The sequence below is a fragment of the Monodelphis domestica genome, chromosome 2, assembly GCF_027887165.1.
Source record: "Monodelphis domestica isolate mMonDom1 chromosome 2, mMonDom1.pri, whole genome shotgun sequence".
Lineage (NCBI taxonomy): Eukaryota > Metazoa > Chordata > Mammalia > Didelphimorphia > Didelphidae > Monodelphis > Monodelphis domestica.
In genome coordinates, this window is record NC_077228.1 from 456,872,558 (window position 1) to 456,895,098 (window position 22,541).

At 39.5% G+C, this 22,541-nt stretch overlaps 1 protein-coding gene across 1 annotated transcript in view; it reads right to left on the bottom strand.

Annotated features, from left to right (window-relative positions):
- The window catches only part of F11R (F11 receptor), a 34,684-nt gene extending 13,863 nt beyond the window's left edge, over positions 1-20,821 (bottom strand). Inside the window, exon 1 of the mRNA XM_007484949.3 lies at positions 20,373-20,821. Coding sequence (XP_007485011.1) covers positions 20,373-20,430 — 58 coding nt within the window. The 5' untranslated portion in view covers positions 20,431-20,821. The remainder of the gene's footprint in view (positions 1-20,372) is intronic.
- Between the last annotated feature and the right edge of the window lie 1,720 nt (positions 20,822-22,541).

Below are 22,541 nucleotides of genomic sequence, written 5' to 3' on the forward strand. Positions count from 1 at the left end.
AGGGACTAGAAAGGGAAATATATCAAGGGAGGGGACAAGGGGGACTGATTTAAAGTAAATCACTGGACTAAAAGGTAGAGCTGAAAGAAGAAAGGTTAGAATTAGGGAAGGATATCAAAATGCCAGGTAGTCCAAAAGTAACAGTCATAACTTTGAGCATGAATGGGATGAACTCACCCATAAAACATAGATGAATAGCAGAATGGATTAGAATCCAAAACCCTACCATATGTTGTCTTCAAGAAACACACATGAGGCGGGTAGACACCCACAAGGTCAGAATTAAAGGATGGAGTAAGACCTTCTGAGCCTCAACTGACAAAAAGAAGGCAGGAGTGGTAATCATGATATCTGATAAAGCCAAAGCAAAAATAGACCTGATCAAAAGGGATAGGGAAGGTAATTATATTTTGTTAAAACTTCTAATGGAAGTAATTCTATTTCCTGGCATGGCACTGATAGACCATATGCAGGTTTTATGGGCATACAGCAATGAGGTCAGCACACAGCTCTGTTAACCTTTAACCTTCAGTTTGGTAGGCACCTCATCACCATACTTTCATTCAGAGCCTCTCAAACTCTGAGCTAGCTCTGGCAATGTGTGTATCGACCTCATCATCAATGTGGACACTCCTAGAAAAGTATGCTGCACCAAGGTAAGTGAACTTATCCACAGCATTCAAAATTTCTTCATGTGCTGTATAACCAATGCTGCCACATGTGGATGTTATGGTGCTGGCTGGTGGAGAAACTGTTTTCTTTGTGTTCATTGCCAGGCCAAAATGAGCACAAGCAACTGAGAATCAACCCATGCTTTGTCACACCTCAGTCTCAAAAGATTAGACTGAATGCATAATCACCTGCAAACAGAAAGTCATGCACCAACTGTCCCTCCACTTTAGTCTCCACTTGTAGCCTTTTCAAGTTAAATAATTTACTGTCAGTGTGGCAACTTGACCTTGATGCTGTTTTCATGCTCACTGAGGCATCTGACAACATCACTGAAATAATCATGCTAAAAAGCATGGGAGCCAAGTCAATATAATAAAAAACTACAATTCTGCCCAAATTAATCTATCGATTCGGTGCTTTATCACCCAAACTACCCCAAATTACTTCATAGATCTAAAAAAAATCATAACAAAATTCATCTGGAAGAACAAAAGGTCAGGAATATCAAGAGAATTAATGAAAAAAACTTTGAAAGGAGGTGGCCTAGCCTTACTTAGATCTCAAACTATATTATAAAGAGGTAACCATCAATCAAAACAATCTGGTATTGACTAAGAAATAGAGCAGTGGGTCAATGGAACAGGTTAGGTAATCAACACATGGTAGAAAATGACCATAGGAACCTAGTGTTTAGAAGCCCAAGGTCTAAGCTTTGGGAGTAAGAACTCAATTGGGCAAAAACTGCTGAGAAAATTGGAAAACATATGGCAGAAACTAGATATAAAACATCTCACACCATACATATATCAAGATAAAGTCAAAATGGATCCTGATATAGAAATAAAAGGTGATGGGGCAGCTAGACAGTTCAGTGGATAAAGAGGCAAGCCTGGAGACAGGATGTTTTGGGTTCAAATATGTCATCAAACACTTCCTAGCTGTATAACTTAAACCCAATTGCCTAGCCCTTACCTTTCTTCTGCCATGAAACTGACACTTATATCAATTATAAGACAAGGATTTAAAAAAAAAAGTGAACAAAACCAGGAAAAGACTGTATACAGTAACAGAAATAGTGTACAAAGATCAACTTGAAGGACTAAACTATTATCAACAATGCAAGGTTCCAAGATAACCTCAATGGACTCTTGATGAGAAATGCTATCCACTGCTAGTAAAGGAATTGTCATTTTGAATGCAGATCAAAACATACCATTTTCCACTTTATTTCCTTCATGATTTTTTTCTTATATGTGTGATGTGTCTTCTTTCACTGCATGAGGAATATGGAAATATATACAGTGTGACAATAGTGGTAAAACCTATATTAGACTATTTCCCATGGGGGGGGTGGAAAGGAGGGAGAGAATATGAATTGCAAAATGTCAGATAACAATTATTTTAAAATTATGTTTATATAGAATTGAATAGATAAAATCATGGGATAAAACACAACTCTACTTCTCTTCACTGGTGACAGTAAAGTATGAGAGCACAGTTCATTACCCAGAACCCAATACACATTCCATCATGAAACTATCATACAATATTGATGAACTTCTCTGAGAAACCAAAAATTGTCATGATGTTCCACAAATCCTCAGGATTGACATTATCAAAGGTCAGATCAATGAACTTTGTGCACTGACCTCTGTTCTGCTCCTGGCATTTCTCCTAGAGTTATAGGGCAGCAAATAACATATCAATAGTTCCTCAGCCCTTTCTTTTTTTAAATTATTATTATTATTATTTTAAATAAAAACCCTTACCTTCCGTCTTGAAGTCAATACTGTGTATTGGCTCCAAGGCAGAAGAGTGGTAAGGGCTAGACAATGGGGGTCAAGTGACTTGCCCAGGGTCATACTGCTGGGGTGTCTGAGGCCACATTTGAACCCAGGACCTTCCGTCTCTAGACCTGGTTCTCAATCCACTGAGCTATCCAGCTGCCCCCCCCCCTTTCTGAAGCCACAGTGGTGCTTAAGTAGATGACCCATCTTATAGGAGGAGGATCAACCTATTAATGAGGACTCTACAAAGAATCCTGCTAGCAGTGACTAAGAACTGGCCTCCCCCAGCCCAACCCTGTGTTTGGCACAAAACAACCTATTTCTTTTTCCTTTATAGAGGTGGATAATGGAGGCATCCTTGATCTCCTGGAGGATAACTTCCTCTTGCCATATAACCTGGAAAATTTCAGTCGACTTTTGTATGAACAGTGGACTCCCTGCCTTGCTCCTCCTCTGCTGGAATGGAATCAGCACCAGTCAACTTTTGCCAGATGAGGAGCCTAACAGCATTCAAAACTTCTTCAGCTGGAAGTTTGATTTCAACCTGAAGTATATATGATCAATGACTCCAGCTTTGATGTTGAGAATACTATGAAAGCATTCAGCCAATCTCCAGGTCATTATCCTTATCACTGACCACTGTGCTTCCACCAATGCTGAGTAGCTGAGATATACTGTGGGTCTTTTGGCCCATAAATAGCCCTCAGGGCATCATAGAAACAAAGATCAGAGAAAAGGAAAGACTTATATGTGTACAAAAGTATTTATAGCAGCTCTTTTTGGAGGGCAAAGACTAAAAAATGAGGGGATGCCCATCAACTGGGGAATGGCTGAACAAGTTGTGATATATGATTGTGATGGAATACTTCTATGCTATAAGAAATGATGAGAAGGGTGCTTTCAGGAAAACCTGGGAAGATTTACATTAACTGATTCAAAGTGAAAGGAGCAGAACCAAGAGAACATTATACATAGTAACTGCAATATTATATGATGAACAACCACAAATGTTTTAGCTATTATCAGCAAAACAATGATCCGAAACAATTCTTAAGGACTTATGATGAATGCAATCTACCTCCAGATAAAGAACCGATGGTGTATGAATGAAGATTGAGGCATACTTAACATTTTTTTTGTTATTCTTGCATTTATCTGTGTTTTCTCTTACAACATGGCTAATGTGGAAATGTTTTGCATGACTACACATGTATAATCAATATTAAATTATTTGCCTTCTCAAAGAGAGAAGGAGAGGAAGGGAAAAATTTTGGAACTCAAAATTGAAGAAAATGGGCATCTTTGACCCCTTTAAATAAGACCCCAGATATAAGTATCAATCAGGAAGTGATTAATCTGGGATAATGATTGACTAGAGATTAATAGAATTATTTGTGAAAACCCATTATGGTGTAAATGTCAGAAAATGTATTCCCCCACCTATTGTCACAAAATTGTATCTCTCACCCCTTTAGGAAAAACTATCTCCCTACCCTGATGTAATGTAATTTTAGGGTAGATAAGCAAGGGAAAACTCTCATTCAATTGTCTTAGGTGGCAGAAAGCCTAATGACCCAGCTTTGCTGACATTGGTGTCTCTCAATAAACCTGTTATTGACTTGAAGTTTGTCTGTTTTCTTTCAGACTGGCTGAAAAATATTCATCACAAAATTAAAAAAAGAAAACAGAAACTCGAATGTTAAAAGAAACCCCAAAATGAAAACTCTTAGGAACATCATAGTCAAAATTGAGAGCTTCCAAGTCAAAGAAAGATGACTACAAACAGCCAGAAAGAAAGAATTCAAGTACCAAGGAGCCACAGTCAGGATCACCCCATGTTCTATAAAGAAGCAGAGAACTTAGAATACAACATTCCAGAATGTAAAGGATATAGGCTTACAGTCAACAATAACTTTTCCAATGAAACTTGGTATAAATACAGTGGGGAAAATAGGCCTTCAACGAAATAAAGGATTTCTAAGAATTTCTGATGAAAAGATCAAAGCTTTAAAGATATTTGGAAGATCAAATACAGAAACAAAGAACATAAGATAAAACATGAATGAACAATAACAAAGAACTAAACAATGATAAAATGCTTATGTTCCAATATGAAGAAATGATACATGGTCCTCTCTAAACCCTATCATCATCAGGATCATTAGATAAAGTCCAAAAGTGGTTCTATTATCTCTTAATGATCTTAAGAGGACAGAAAGAGAGGAAGAGACCCAGGGGAGGAGGGATACCCAGGGGAAGGAAAGCGAAAAGAAGATTAGGGAAAATTATCTCACACAATTGAGGTGCACAAGTAAACATCTATATAAACAAGGAAGAAGGAGTTCAGAGGAAGAGCTGGCACTTGAACCTCAGTGTCATCTGAACTGGTCAAAAGGAAAAAATAAACATACACATATATTTGGTTACAGAAATATCTCACTCAAATGGAAATAAGCAAAGGAGAAAGAGAGAGTGGAGAAATCAGAGGGAGGATAGACTAAGGGAGTTATTTAGTAGACTAAGGGAGTTATTTAGTTCTAAACAAAACAAACTATAAGGATATAAATATATATACACATGTATATTCATAGTTCTTTCTGAAATGGCACAGAATCTGAGAAGATGCTAATAAATTGGAGAATACATTTTTAAAGTTCATGGTATACAGGTGTAATAGAATACTATTTTCTATAGAAATACTGAAGAGAAATCTGTGAATACATGACTAAACTGATGAAGAATGAAGTAAACAGAACCAGGAGAACAATTTATACAATGACAATAATATGATAAAAGCAAACAACTTTGAAAGAATTAGGTAGGAACTCTTATCAGTATAATGACTAGCTTGATTCCAGAGGACTAATGACGAAACATGAAACCTCATGATAGAGAAGAGAAGGGGCTAAGGCTTTTTTTTGACATGGCCAAAGTGAAAATTTGTTTTGATTGACTATACTATAAAATAGGTTCCCTTTTTCTTTTGTTTTCTGTTAGATTAAGAGGTGGATTTTTGCTGACTGAAACAAAATATTTTACAAAAAAATAAAGCTGAATTTAAAATACTGAGGTTGGAAGAATAAACATCTTTATTTTTATTAATTAAAATAACTATCATTTGTGTGGCACTTTAAAGTTTACAAAGCATATTATGTACATTAACTCCTTTGATCTATCCAGAAGGAATGAGAGATAAAGTGACTTGCCTAAAGTTGTACAGCTAGTTAGCTGAACTAGTTCTATCTGAACTAGAACACAGGTCTTCTGACTCTTGATATAGAGCTCATTCCACTAAATGGAATAGTAATTGCTATTCTAAAAAGAGAGGGGAAGGCAGATCTAATTGTAGAAGAGACCATCAAGTCCTACCCTCTCATCATAGAAGCAAGGAAACTAACACTAGGGCTTACCTAAGGTGTCAGAATCAGGACCTAAAGCTAAAGTTCTACTACACTTCAATCTGCATTCATACACCATCGGTTCTTTATCTGGAGGTAGATACTACACTGATGGAAGGTGAAGGAAAAGCAGCATGTCTAATTAAACAGTATTTACTGGCAAAACCTAAAAATGAGCTCAGAAAACAATTCAGAGATGGGAAAAAGAACAGCAAAGTGATACCCACTACCTAACTGAGTAATTATGGTTCTATCCCACATATATTCTTAAATACCACACCTGCAAATTATACAGTCATCCACAGGGCTTATACATTCTTCATCTACCACCAATGCCTATTCTGTCATGTTTCAGTCATGCCCAACTCTGTGATCCTATTGGGGTTTTCTTAGCAAAAATACTGGATTGTTTGCCATTTCCTTTTCCACCTCATTTTACATATGAGAAATTGAGGTAAAAAGGATTAAGTGACTACAGATTTGAACTCTGAAAGATGAGTCTTCCTAATTCAAGTCTGCCATTCTATCCATTGCACCACCTAGCTGGCCCATCCACTGTCCTAGTCTAGGCAGTTTTTTTCTTGCTTCAACTATAGTAATCTTCTTCCTTTTTTAATTTTTTTAAATTTCCAATTACATATAAAGATAATGTTAAACAATTGTTATCGGATTTTTTCTTTCTTAACAGAATTTATTGACAAATATCTCAACCCCTCCCTCTCGACCTCACAATCATGTAAGGCATTATCTGGGAGACAGATATGTATATACAGAATGTCTTTCATGTTTCCATTTTTCAGTTCATTCTCTGGAGGTGACATTCACAAGTTATTCTTCAAGTATTAAATCTGTAGCTGTATATCACATTCTCCTGGTTCTACTCATTTCACTGTTCATTATCCCATGTAGTGCTTTCCAAGTATTAAAAAAAACTAGCCTGCTCATTGTTTCTCATGGTGCAATAGTATTCTATCACAATTCATTTAGCCATTCCCCAAATCACTAGCATCTCCTCAATTTCCAGTTCTTTGCCACACAAAGAGTGCTACTCTGAATGTTTTGGAACACATGGATTTCTTTCCCTTTTGTCCTGATCTCCTCAGGAAACAGATTCAACAATGCTATTGTTGGATCTAAGGGTATACATAGTTTTATAACTCTGGGGGTAATTCCAAATTGTTCTCTACAATGGTTGGGATCAGTCCCAGTTCCACCAACAATGTATTAATATCTCAATTTTTCCAAATATCCTCCAAATGGTAATTTTGGCCTTTTGTTATTTTATTCAATCTGATGGGTGTGAGATGATATCTCAGAATTGTTTTGCTTTGTATTTCTCTAATCAGTAACTCTAAAAAAAAAAAAAATCAGAACATTTTTATATGCCTATATGGCTTTTTTTCTTCATCTGAGAATTATTTGTTAATATCTTCTTCCCATTTATCAATTAGGGGAAGGCTCTTATTCTTATAAATCTGACAAAGTTTTCTATGTATTTTAGCTATGATATCACTATCAGAGAAGCTATCCATAAAAATTCTCCCGTTTTATGCTTTCCTTCTAGGCTTGACAGGTTTTTATTTATATAAAACTTTTTTAAATTAATTTACTCAAAATTCTTCACTTTACATCTCACAATGCTCTTCATCTCTTGTTTACTTATAAATTCCTCTCCTATCCAGAAATCTGTCCTTCTAATTTACAAATATTTCCTTTTATGTCTAGATCATATATTCATTTTAATCTTATCTTAGTAAATAGTGTAAGATATTGGTCTGTACCAGTGATGGTGAACCTCTTAGAGAATGAGTGCTGTTCCGCTCCCCCCAGTGTTGAGGGCTCCCCCCCTCCTTTTACCCCCCCCCACACACACACACAAGAGAGAAAACTCCCACTGGGCTGCTAGGCAGAGGGATGAGTGATGTGAAAAAATGTTGTCAGGCACAGTGGAGAGGGGGAAGGGAGCAGCTATGCCTAAATCCCTCTACATTTCTAATAATGAACTGGGGGGAGGGGGGAGCATACAGGAAGAGGGTGGTACATGTGCCCACAGAGAGCACTCTGCATGCCATCTTTGGCATGTGTGCCATAGTTTCACCACCACTAGTCTATACCTATTTTCTGCCAAACTATGGCTATCCCAGCAATTTTTGTCAAATACTGATTTTTTTTAATCCCCAAAACCTGAATCTATGCTTTTGTCAAATATAAGGTTACTATAATCTTTACTGCTGTTGGTTTAGTGTCTGTCCTGTTTCATTTATCTTTCTATTTCTTAGCCAGCACCAGCTAGTTTTCATAACTATTGCTTTATAATACAATTTAAAATCTGTTACTCTAATCTAGATCTCCTTCCTTTACATTAAAAAAAAGCAAACAAACAAACAAAATCCCTTACCTTCTGTCTTGGAATTAATTCTATGTATTGGTTCCAAGGCAGAGTAGTGGTAAGGGTTAAGTGATTGGCCCAGAGTCACATAGCTAGGAAGTATCTGAGGCCAGATTTAAACCTAGAAACTCCTATCTCCAGGCCTGAATCTCAATCCACTGAGCTACTCAGTTGCCCCCTACATTTAAAAAAAAAAATAAATTCTTTTGATATTCTTGATCTTTTGTTCTTCCAAATTAATTATTTTTTTTTCTAGTTCAATATATCTGAGGTTTTTTGATACAAAGTCTCTCATTCCTTTACCTCCTCCTTTCTTTAGATGGCAAATAGTCTGATATAGATCATACCAGTGCTGTCATGCAATACATATTTCCATATACCTCATGCCATGAAAGAAGACACTTATACATTCAAGAAAAAAACTCATGATGGGAAAAATGAAAAATAGTATGCTGTATGGCAATTTCTTTTTTTAACCCCTTAGCTTCCTCCTTAGAATTGATACTATGTATTGGTTCCAAGGCAGAGGAGTGGTAAGGGCTAGGCAATGGAGGTTAAGTGACTTGTCCAGGGGCATACAACTAGGAAGTATCTGAGGTCAGATTTGAGCCTATAGACCTCCCATTTCTAGGCCTGGCTTTCAACCCACCGAGCTACCCAGCTGCCCCCTAGCAATCTCTTCTTAAAAATTACTTTCTCTGCTCACCCCCCCCCCATCAAAAACAAACCTCACAACAAAACCCTAGTGACAAACACACTTGGTAAACAAAACAAATTCCTAAATTTGCCAAGTCCAAAAATTTTTCTCATTCTACATATTTAATCTGTATTCCTCTGGCAGGAAGTGTACTTCATTATTGATCCTCTAAAATCATTGTTGATCATTGATCAGAGTCCTGAAGTTTTGCAAAACTGATCATTTTTATGATGTTGTTATAGTATAAATCACTCTCCCGATTCTATTCATTTCTTCCTTCCTCAGGTTATCAAACCTTCCCAGGTTTCTCTGAAACTGTCCTCCAGTCCCTGTTTCCTACATATCAAGAGTGTTCCATTACATTCAATTACCATAATTCATTCAGTCATTCCCCAATAGGACATCCCTGTTAGTTTCCAATTCTATGCCACTACTAAAGGAGCTGCTATAAATATTTTTGTACTTTTAAGATCTCTTTCCAGTCTTCTTACACTTATTCCCCTCTCCATACTGTACAGTCCAGTGGCACTGGCCTTCTTGCTGTCCCTTACACACAATCTCTCGACAGTACATTTTGGGTGACCCTCTCCATATCTATTTCCTCCCTCCCCTCTCCTTGTCTCCACCTCCGGACTGCTCTGGCTTTCTCCACGTCTCAGTTTAAATTGTACTTTCTAGGAGAGGCCTTTCTCTGATCCCCTTCATGTTAGTGCTTTCCCTTTAGGATTATCTCCGGTTTATTCAGTCCGTAATTCCTTGATATGTAGTTGTTTCCATATTGTCTTCTCCATTAGACTGTGAGCTCCTCGTGGACGGACTGTTTTGGTTTTTTGCCTTTCTTTTTTATTTCCCTGCATTTAGCGCAGTGTCTAGCACATGGAATATGCTTAACAAATGCTTCTTGATTTGATTTCAGAGTCACCTAGAGCCCCGGACAGGATGTGTCCAGTATCCCACAACAGCCAGTTCATATCACAAGTGGGAATTCCCAGCTCTCTATCCAGTACACCAAGGTGCCTCTAATACAAAATAAATGAAAGGTATTTTCAAGGCAGAGTACTAGCAGTTAGGGTAATTTCAATTCCCAAACTACATTTTTTCATTCCTCTAAAGATAAAGTGATGAAGTGGCTTTGCCTAAGGTCACACAGTCGGTAGGACTAGAACTCAGATCTTCTAACCAAATCTGAAGTTCATTAGTAGATAAATATTATTTAGACTTAGCCCTTTTCATTGTGTTAAAAGATCAGACCCAAGATTCTCACTGATAAAGTGTTTCACACTCTCTCACAAGATGATTTCCCCAGCCTCCTTTCTTCAGCCATCATAGCATAGCTCTCCTTTCCTTTGGACATATGTACTCAAATAGCACTGGGGCAGCAAGGTGGTACAATAGATAGAATGCTGGGCTCAGGAAGACCAGAATTCAAATCTGACCTCAGACACATTAATTATATACCTGAAGAGGTCACTTAACCCTGTTTGCCTTGATTTCCTCATCAGTAAAATAAACTGGAAAAGGAAATGGCAAACCACTTCAGTATCTTTGCCAAAAATCCCCTAAATAGAGTCACAAAGAGCTGGACAGGATGGAACAAGAAACAATTCAAATAGTAACTATGAACTCATTTCCTTCCCACTTCAGTGCCTTCAAGTACTGCAGAATCTAAAAGGAAGAATGTAGATGAATAGTTAAGACTTAAAATGAGTTTTACAAGCTGTAGAATCAACCAAAGGGTCTTCTAGTCTGGAAGCTAGAAATCACTTTTGATTCTATATGTAATATGTGTAAACATATTCTTCCCTTATAAACAAACCCTGAAAATATGTACACTTGGACTCAGTAATGTGCTGGCAGTGGAATGGTAGATGCTTAAAAGTATTTCAAGATAGTGGAAGTGATAGTTAAAATGGACACATTTTTAAAGATCCAAAAAGCAAAATATTATTGGATTCCAGTCACTCAGAGCCACAAGCCAAGGTTAAAGACATTTAAAGAAGAGAAATAACTTAGTACTACTCAGTACACTTTCTCTTTTGGGTGAGTCTATAGAATACTTTAATTTTCTGGAAGTTGACTGGGTCAATCAATTAAGCAGCCATTCATTAAGTGCCTACTATATGCTCAGCAGGGCAGCTATGGGGCACAGTAGATAGTGTGCCAAGCTTGAAATCAGGAAGACTCAGCTTCCTAGCACTTGCTAGTTATGTGACCCTGCTTGTCTCAACTTCTTCAATCTATCAAATAAGCTGGAAAAGAACAGGGCAAACCACTCTATTTATCTTTGGCAAGAAAACTCCAAATGGGATTACTAGGCGCCAAACACAAATGAGAATGATGGAAAAACAAATAAAATATGCTAGGAAGGAGAGAAAAATAAAGAGTCCCTTGCACTCTAACAGTTTACATTCAAACTCAGAAGGCCAATATAAATATATAGGTACCTCCAAGACACATATAAAGCCGAAAGAAAGGAATAGAGGAAGGGAAGACATCAGCATAGAGGAGCAGAAAGGTTTGCAATTCAAAGCACTCGTCTTCAAGGAAATGGGACTCCAAGAGGCAGAGATCAGATGCTTCAGGGAGATCCCAGATCCTGAGTTAGAAGAAACCACAAAAGCCAAGTGGAGGGAGTGGGGGCGGGGTGGAGTGGGGTGTGTGAAGCATTCCAGGGATAGGAGAAAGACAGTACAAAGGGAGTAGTAGGAGACAAGCCAGCATGCTGGCCTATAAAGTGTGTGGAGAGGATGGTCTGTATATAGGCTAGAAAAGGAAGGCAGAGGCTAGATTGTCAAAAGGTTTAAATTCTAAAGACTTTATATTTGATCTTAGCCATCTTTACACTGGGAAAGTGGGACAACTAGTTGGCTCAATGGACTGAGAGCCAGACCTGGAGATGGGAGGTCCTGAGTTCAATTTGGCCTCAGACCCTTTCTATTTGTGTGACCCTGGGCTAGTCACTCCACCCTCATTGCCCAACCCTTACCAATCAAAATGAATTTTAAGACAGAAGGCAAAAGTTTACAAATTTAAAAAGTTTGGGGAAAAAAAGAAGCAATAAGGAACACTGGAATTTACTGAATGGGGGAAAGAAGGGATATGGTAGGAACTATACTTTAGGAAAATTACTTTGGCTGCTGTGGAAGATGGAATGGATCAGGGAATGACATCCAAGCAGGGAGGTCAATGTAATCCAGGAAAGAGGTTATCAGAACCTGGAGAGGATGTTTGCTCTCTGAAGAGGGTGTATATAAAAGGAGTCCTGGAGAAAGAAACTTTTGAGCAACTATTTGGATAAATGGGACAAGGCAAAGCGAGGAAGGGAGGATGACATCAAGGTTGTGAACCTGTGTAATTGAAAGTGCCTTCAAAAGGAATAGGAAAATTAGAAGATGCAGGAGTTGTGGGAGAAAGATGATGAGAAAGATTGGTCAATGAGTCTGTGAGTTCAACTTGTCCAAAAGGCAGTCGGTGAAGCCAAGAGATTAGGGTTGGATATGTAAACTTGGGGATTTCTGCCTGGTTCTCTCAACAAGACCATTCCTGCATATGGGACTTAAAGAAAAACTTAAGAGTAGCTGTGTGTGTGTTTGTCTATACAAATACCATGAAAAAAATTCCTAGCAGTCAGCACAAAGATGTAAAAACACCAGTATAGAAAGAATATCATTCACTCCAAAGCGTTAAGAACAATAGCAACAGAAGGGAAGGAGGGATGGATCAAGCCAATCAAAGTTATTTTATTTCCATCACAGTAATGGAAACTTAGCTGTCAAAAGTCTTCAGGATAAACATTTTTCTTTAGTTGACTATGTATGTACATTAGCCCTTCTATTAGTTCACAAGCTCCATGAGGGCAAGACAATCTTATTCTTATATATCTTCTTCACAGTGCCTAGCTCACAACTGGTACAATTGGAACTAATTGAACTAAAACAGAATTTCCTAGAAAAAAACATTGCTTTTTTAATAGAATCAATGTTTGCATTATTAAAAGGATTATAATTATAAGTAAACTATGGAGTGTAGGAAATATTTTGGGATAGATAATTCCCCAAAGCCAACTTCTTTCAAGTTCAGTAAGCATTTATTACAATGAAATTATGGTACAAAGAAAAAGTCTGAACACTACCCCACTCCCTTGAAGCTTATCATAATAGAATGTTGCTTGCATTTTCACTTCCTCTTATGAAATTTCACTCCTGATAGGCATTACATATTCATGTTACTGGGTATAGTAACAACAAAGAACATTATAAAAAAAAACGCATCAACTGTTGGCTCTCAACTCCTAAAATTATTAAAGAGATAGGGCACCGTATTAAATTCTGAGCTGAATTTTACAAATTACTCCAGTAACCTCATCCTAGTCTTACTCCTGGATACAATATTGTTTGGTTTTAGGCTCTTCAAACTAATGAATTATAATTTTGTTTAGTTTTCTGTCCCCAAGGAAGGAAAGAGGATAGGAGAAAGAGGGTAGGACCTAAGAAGGTTATAAAGAAAGGTAGCATGGGTATCTGTAAATTGAGAGAAAGGGGAGGGGGGACAACTGATGATTGAGAGGCAGCATTGCAAAACTGTCCAGAGAGCTGGGCTCATAGGATATTCAAATCCTGCCTCAGACACATATTAGCTATGTGGCACAGGGCAAGTCAATTGGTACTCCAAGCAATCCTCCAGGAGGGAGAGCTACCAACCTGCATTGGTAGGAGTTTTCTGTACCAGTGAAATTCCAAGTTCATTTTATGAAAAGGAAAAAAAAGAATCAATGATGAGTTAAATGAATTTACATTGTTTTGATTTAATATAACTATAGAGAAGTAGATATAATTATTTTGACTCGGGATCTGCTATTCCCTGATTGACATGGGATAGCAATTATAAATCTACCAACAGATTAAATCCAGGGACTAAAAGCTAGGGAGAGCCAAAATCTGTGAATACCACCCTAGAAAGAAAATCCACCATCTAGAAGAAATCTTAACATACAAGAGAGACGCTAGAGGACCCAGACTAAAAGATGACTGATACCATTAGACATCAAGCTGGACCACTTGAAACCTATATAGATTTGGGGAAGAGTAGGGATAAATTTTTAAAACTATGATTTCTCATACCTCATTTCTATAAAAGGTTTCTCTTCCACGATAAGGAAACCTTCCTATACTCATTTTCTCTCCATGATGAATAAGAGGTAGAGGTAAGGGGAAAGTTCAGGAAGAAATGCAAGTGATTAAAGCACAAAAGAACACAAACAGGGCTAAAGTTCTAAGGGACACTGGTCCTTTAGACTGGTTGACATTTTTGATCTGTGAGGCAAAAGGGTGATGAACTGCAGGAGCAAAATTAGTCAATAACCAGATTTGGTACCAGTAGCATAGTAGACCCTGGCTTTAGAAAGCTTTAGAAAATCCCAAAAGTTTAGAAAAATCAAGGGAAGTATAAAAAAATTCAGGAAAGAACAAGGCAGACACAAGTGAGGAGGGGATCCTGGGAAGAATGAAATTTTAAAAAGGGAAGGCAAAAACAAAAACTTAAGTCAGGGAGGGACATAACAGGAAGTATAAAAGAAAAGGAAATATGGTAAAGGAGTCAAGAGATACAAGTTTAAAAAATGGGGGAAAAAATACTTGAGAGGAAATAGCAGATAAATAAGGAATGAGATAAAAACCCAAGATCTAAATGTAAGTTCAGTATATGAAACAAAAGTAAAAACAAGAAAGAGAACAGTGTTATATAGGCTTAAGAAATTTTGAGTACATAGAAATTTCAGGAAAACCAAGCAATATTATTGGAATCTGGGTCTGGAGTTTCCACCTTCCATCATTTCCTACTTCCTAGAAACAGATATCTTAACTATATCACAAAAACATCATCTTGAAAACCAGGCCTAAGCCCTTCCAACTGAGCTAGAAGGGTCAGACACTAGCAGCTACTTTCCAAAAGATAAAGGAGGGATAGGGCAGGGTAGGCATGAGGAGTGTGCGCCTGCCTAACAGGTCAGGCTGAATTTAAGCTGTCCATCCTTGGTTGAATACTAAGTAATAAAGGAGAGCTGGCATGGCCCAAGGAAGATGGCAAAGAGTGGTAATAAGAGCAAAATTCAAGTTCTTACTCTTACTCTCCCCATCCCACCCTCTTGGTAGAATTTCCAGTTCTACCTGCTTAGCTCCTCCTCCCAGCATCCCAGCCAGGAGGTTTGGGCCAGACCTGTCCAGGCATCATTACAAGAGAAGCCGCCCAGCACTCGGCCTGGCGCCATACTTCCTGTTTTGTCCCTGTCCCTCCCCGACCTACTCCATCATCCCACTCTCACTTCACAGAGCAGATGAGCTAACTTGGACTTTAGACAGAAAGTTCACTTATCAAGGAGTTGCAGGCAGAAACTCTCAGGGAAGGGCTCATTTTAGACCATGACTGTTTCTGTGGTTGGCCACTCAGCTGTCATATGGTTCCTGACCAAGATCAATGAATCATAGGGTTGGAAAGGACCTTGGGTTACCTAGTCCAACCTCTTACTCAATGCAGGAATTCTCCTCGATGACAGGTGACCATCCAGGCTCTATTCAAACTTTTGGAAAGTGTCAGATCCAAATCTTTACAGTATATGAGGAAATTGATTTTCCCCTTTAACTTGTAAGTTATGTCTTTCCTAAACCCACCGCTGTAAGGTTGGATGTGAAAAGAGGTAACAGACTCATTGTTGTGTCCACAATATAAGAGCAAACACAGGGAAGGATACATGCCCATAGTTCCCACTGCCCCTTAGACTCGGCTGCCTTCTTGTAAGGAAAGGGAGCATATTTTCATCATCTAAGGTCTCACTCCAACATACAACCTTTAACTACAAACCAAATGACTGCTATCAGGTGGTCAAAGATGAAAACACTCAACAGGACTAGGTTTAGAAAAACTGGAGCCAACTGGCCAAAGTCCTTCAGTATGACAAATATTGGAAATTGAAACAAGAAAGCAGAATGAAAGTTCCAGAGAAAAAGGAAAGAGAAGGTAGTGGACAAGAGAGAAAAAAGAAGATGGTATATATCTTCTAATACATTTTTCCTAGGTGGCACAGTAAAGGGAATGCTGGGCCAGAAACCAGGAAGTCTTGAGTTCAAATCCAGCCTCAGACAGGTACACTACCTCTGTGATACTAGGCAAGTCACTTAACCTTCAGTTGCAAAATGAGGATAATAATAATAGCACCTATCTCCCAGGGTTGTCACCAGGAACAGACAATATTTGTAAAATGTCTGGCATATAGTAAGCACTTAGCAAATGCTTCTTTCCTTCCTTGTTTATTGTCTGCCACAGGTCTTAAGGGAATTTTTGTCCAACAGGTCAAAAGTGAATGGGAGAAGGAAGAAGCAGGAGAACTGATTCACCTCCCCAACCTGTCATTCCTAGTAGGTCAGTTAGTGTTTGGGTCCTGTCTCCTCCCACTCAAGGAAGTGAGTTCAGAGCAGGAGGGGCCCCCACTTCTCGAGCCACCAGAAAGGCAAGGAAGCTAAAGAACCATTTACCACATCTCTTATCTTAAAGCCAATCCCTTAACAATCCCCAGCGTTACCCATCCGTAGCCTAAAAAAAAAAACTCAATCATTTCCATAACAATGGCCTGGAATGCAGGAAATAAGGGAATTCAGCACAGGAAACTTGGGATAGGCAGAGCCAGGTCAAGCCCTTCTTCCTCCACCTGAAAGGCCAGGAAACAGAAAACCAGAACCTGCAGCAGCAACTGGAGAAGGCGAGAGTTTGGATCCAAGTTCTTTCAAGACTCAAGCTTGATACCATACCTTAAATGCCACAAAAATTCCCCCATGTAGTTATATGAGAACTTCCTAAATTATCCCACCCAGTTTTTAGGCAGAACTTCCCCTTGGCTAAGTCAGCCTGATGGCAACTCTCCTACACTGGAGAGAACTCCTGAAAAGGGGGATTCTAGCAACCTCATTTAGTCACTGGTTCTTCTGGTCCACAGCCCCCATTTTCTTACTATCTGGCCCCCAATCTTCTTATCACTGTAATCTCCAGCCTTTCTTTCCAATTTGATCCTCAGAAGAAATGAGAATAATCTGATCTCAGACAGGACACTTCCCAGCCCTGTGACCCTGGGCAAGTCACTTGACCCCCATTGCCTAGCCCTTACCACTCTTCTGCCTTAGAACCAATACACAGTATTGACTCAAAGACGGAAGGTAAGGGTTTAAAAAAATTTAAAAAAAAAAAGAAGAAATGAGAATAGCAGGTGCCCTTCCTCCATATAATAACCATAAAAGTTCCCAGACTGAGATTCAGCTTTCAACATAAATATTAAGTACCTGTGGTGTAGAAGTGAGGTGCTAGGGCCATAAATGTAAATAACTGTGCAATCCCTATACTCCAAAGAGACTTGAGCAAGCCTATTTATCTTCTCCACCTGCCCCTAAAGACTATTAAATTTTTGTCCTTGTGTTCTAAGTGCTCAGTACAGTATCCTATATATATATATAATGGGCAATTAATAAACATTGGTTGAATTATACTGTATTTTCAACTCTTTTCCTTGCCCTGTGAAGTATTCTTCAGCTCTTTTCAAAATATTAGGTCCAGGGGCAGCTGGGTGACTCAGTGGATTGAGAGCTAGGCCTAGGTATGGGAGGTCCTGGGTTCAAATCTAACCTCAGACACTTCCTAGCTTGTGACCCTTGGGTAAGACACTTAACTCCCATTGCCTAGCCCTTACCACTCTTCTGCCTTGGAAGCAATACATAGTATTGATTCCAAGACGGAAGGTAAAGGTTTAAAAAAATAAGTCCAAATAGAATAGATCATTGTGGAGACCCCCAAAAACTCATCTTTGACTATTAAAGCAAAGGAAGTAGGTTGGAGCTCAGGAAGCAGCCCTGCTTTCTGCCTATTTCCAGTTGGGAATTTGAAATAGAAAATTTACCCTCCTGCTAGGTGGCATAGTAGATAAGTGTCAGGCCTCAAAGACTCATCTTCCTGAGTTCATATCTGACCTCAGATACTGGCTGTGTGATTCTAGGCAAGTCACTTAACCTTGTTTGCTTCAATTTCCTCATCTGTAAAACAAGCTAGGAAAGGAAATGGGAAAATAAGTGTTTCTCTGCCAAGAAAACCCCAAATGGGGTCAAGAGTCAGATATGACTGAAAACTACTAAACAATTCTTAATTGATCCTAAACCACTAAATATCCCATGATGCTCTCTCCTCCAGATTGATCTCAGACAGTCTAGTCACTCTCCTCTCAAACCCAACCCAAGTGAAAGGGCCTAATTCTGAGGCAGTGATCACCTGATAATACTATCATACGTTTTACAACTAACTATTATCTTATTTCATCCTCACCACAAATTTGTGAGGCAGAGCAGGATAGTGATTTTTTTTTTTACAAATAAGAAGGAAACTCAGAAAAGTTAAATATAATTTCCTTAAGGACCCTGGTCTCCTGACTCTTAGCCCTATCCAATTTCGCTATGCTCTAAATATACTACATTTTATGCTCAACTGTACTCCAAAGCCAATTCTATTAGTTAAATGTCTTTTACCTCACTCATTACCCTGAAGATCCCCAAAATACAGCAACTGTCCCTCAGTTCTTCTCACTTCACTTTACTATCAGTTATTGCAAGACTTCCAAGTTTTCTATGAAACTATCCTTTTCAAATAATATTCCATTATATTCATGTCTCTTTAATTTCCACTTCTTTGCAATAATAAAAAGACCTGCTAAAAATATTTTTGATTTTGACTTTCCACTTTCTTTCAACTCTCTCTATTCTCAAACCAAACTAGAAGGAACCCCCCCCCCCCCTTAATACAGTACTATGTGACTTGGGTCAAACTGCCTAGGAATTCCTACAAGATGTAAAAAAGGGTGTATAAAGGAATTCCCACGAGGTGTAAAAGGAACTAGGTGAAGAGGACAGAAAAGAAAGGTCCATGATTTAGTAACTTTTGACCTGTGGAAACCACTGGCTAGAGAAAGAAGGCTAAAGTGTCAGATTGCCTCTGGTAATTCAGAGAAGACATTTTGTCTGAGAACCTTTTGAATCTTAGCTCCCGTACAACAGACTAAGCAAAACCAGTGCATTTCTAAGGTATAATCAGAAGATTTTTTTTTAAAAAGGGAGAAAGAGACAAAGGGAAATGAAAGAGGAGAAACCAAAGGGAAAGGGGAGAAAATTAGAAGAAAAAAGGTACACAAAACCCAAATACTGTTTACACATGCGCTCAGATAAGATAAACATTCGTATAATTATCACACCAGACATTCTCCTCATAAAGATATAGGTACAAATAGGCAGTGTCCCAGACTAATCAATATACAAACCAGACAGCTAGCCTAAACGGACATACCTAAAGTCACAGACTCCACTAAATGTGTTTCCCTTTTTTTTTCCTAGAGGAAAGGGAGTTTATGCAACAAAAACTCTGACCCAGGGGTGGAGGAAGGGCAGTGTTCTGGGCAGGGAAAAAAGTCTATCCAATCACCGAAAACCTCCCCCTCCCCAAGGGGAATGGTCAGTTAGTCAACAACAAAGATTAAGTCCTCCAGAGGCAGAACACTGGGAGAGAAGCCTAGGGAAGCACCGCCTGATTGTGGAATTCCTCATTTCCACTTTAGCCCAACTTTGAGAATAAGTGGCCTCCCAGAAGCAAATGATAAGGAACGAAGGGGTAGGGGGCCCGCCTTCCCATGAAATCAGGCAACCGTCTAAAGAAAAGGTCTCCTCAGCAACAGGACAAAAATCTTTGCCCTTTCCCTGCCCAATCCATTGTTGACCATAGCTGTGACCCCAGCTTGGCAGTGGAAGAACAATAAAAGGCAATTTTATGAGCTATTTCTCATATATGTGTCTGTGCCTAAGACCCCTCACGGGGGTGATAGAAGTGTGTGGGGGAGGGGACCGGGTAGGCACAAATCCCCAAAAGACTGTTGTCTGTAGGCATGTATTGGGGAAAGGAATAAGAATTTACAAAGCTTCTACCAGGTGGCAGGGGCAATGCTAAGCGATTTACAAATACTATCTCCTTTGCATGGTTTTATATGGGTGTGGATGTGTGTGTGGGAGAGACTCAAATTCTTCTCTTGGGAGGGAGAGAACAGAGGAAGAGGGGGGATTGAGGTGGGAACGGAAGTTGGTGGGGGTCTGGGGGGGAGAGGGAAGGAGAGAGACAGAGACAGAGAGTGGCATAGAAACAGAGACGGAGAGGAGGAAGAGAAGATGGGTGTACAATGGCACAAAGACCTTAGTAGGGCTATAGATCTATGGGTGGAGAGGGGGGATGGGAAGCAGGATGTATATGTATGGGAGAGAGGGGCTAGAACAATGTCCCAGGCGCGGAGCGAGCTTGGGGAAGGGGGAAGCCCTCGACCCCATCTTAGCCCAACGATCTTCCTCAAAGCCCCGAGCACTCACAGAGAGACGCCGCTGAGAGAAAAAGGAGAAGGTGCCTCAGACCGGCCCGATCCGCCATCCCGAGCGTGATCCCGATGCCGATCTCCAGATCCGCGCCGCTCACCAAGCTGCCCAGAAGCCCAAGAGTGTCTCTTCCCCAACCGCCGCGCCCAGGCTGAACCACGGCCACCAGGTGGGATCCCGCCCCTCGCTTCCCGCCACTCCCGATTGGTTGGCGCTCCGCCCCACTATCGCTTGATTGGTAAAGAGAGCTGCCTCGGATCCTGAGTGACTCACCGTAGCCAGGTGCAACCCCACCCAACACCTTACTCCCGGTAGGATTGGCACAGTTCCCAGACCGAAACTTTTCTGATTGGTTTAAACGAACGTCACTCCTTCTGATGAACTTGGAGCCGGTTCCAGGTAAGGACCGATCCGATTGGACAGTATTCCTACTGGTGAACCATTGAACAAACTGCGGGGGTTTGGGAAGAGGCGGGGTGATTTGGGTAGGGTTTCAGGTTAGAAGGTGGGGAAGAGCGCCAGGGGAACCCCTGGGAACTCAGTATCTGATGTTCTTTCTGTACATAAGTCCTACAGAAGAAAATCGCTAGAGCGTTAGATGGGTGGCTATTTCCATTACAGATCTGATCTATTTAACCTTTACTAGATCGTTCTTGCTACCTACAATGTAATAATTTTATTCATGGCTTATTGACTCATGACATTCTCCTTAAGTTCCCAAACCCACCTTTCCCCCAGTGCCCTCTCAGCAGCAGACTTCACTGAGATCTTGACCATACAATTCTAGGTCTCTCGACTCCAGATACTGGAGTGGTTTTGCCATTTCCGGATCTGAGGCAATCAGGATTAAGTGACTTGCCCAGGATCCCATAGCTAATAAAGTGTCCCAGACCACTTTTGAATTCAGGTGGATGTCTTCCTGACTTTAAACTGTTTCCCACACTGTTCACTGCAGCATCTAGCTGCCCTTCACTCTTCAACTCTCTGTGACTCATCCTGCATACCTGAGGCAAAAATCATCTTTCTAAGTTTCACTTTCCTCTTCAATAAAACAAGGAAGTTCAACTCTAGAGTCCACTTTCAGCTCGAAAGCTATATTCCTTCTCTCTCGACGGAAGAGGTGATTTTCCTTCTTGCTAATCCCTAAACTGTATGAATGTCCCATTCACTCCTGTCTGATGACTTTACCCCAATCTGGCACTTCATAGACTCGCAGGATTATAAATTTAGAGCTGGAAGGGACCGTGAAGTCATCCTATCTAAACTCATTTTATAAGGGGTTCAGAGAACTTTCATGACTTCCCCTTATTTATTTAATTCTTTTTATTTGTATCCCCTAAGTTTGGCATCATGTCTAATAGAAACTTGTTGATTCACTGATTTCCCAAAGGTAATGACAGAACTGGGATTTGTATCCAAGTGGGTTTTCTAAATACAAATTCAATACTCTCTAATGTACCACTTTGCTTTTGAAATAGAGACATTTCTCAACTATTTATGACCCTATTTGGGGTCCTACTAGTAGTAGCTTGTCATTTCCTTCTCCAACTAATTTTACAGGTGAGGAAACTGAGGCAAACAAGTTTAAGTGACTTGCCCATGGTCACACAGGTAGTGTCTGAGACCAGATTTGTACTCAGAAGGATGAGTCTTCCTTATGCCCTCTATCCACAGTGCCTCCTTGATACCCATGGGGGGCATTCATTGAATGAAAAAAAAGGAAGAGAGCAGAATAGGCAAACTATAAACTACTGGGCTTAACTTGTAGAAATCTAAATTAGATCATTACAGAGACAGTTGGCAAACATCTAGAAAGAGAAATGGTGATTACAAAGTGAACATAACTTCATAAAGAATAGATCTTGCCATACTAATCTCATTTCCTTCTTTGACAAGATTATTAAAATAGGAGGCTGAGGGGAGGCTCAGTAGATAGAGATCAGGACCTGGTTCAAATCCAATCTCAGACACTTCCTATCAGTGTGACCCTGGGCAAGTCACTTAACCTCTGATTGCCTGACAGAAGGATCACTGAAGAACGAAATGAGAAATCATTCCAATATCCTTGATAAAAAAAAAAAAAACTTCATGGATCACTATAGTCCATGAGGTCATGAAGAGTGAGATAAGACTGAACAATTAAAACACAACTGAACAACAACAATT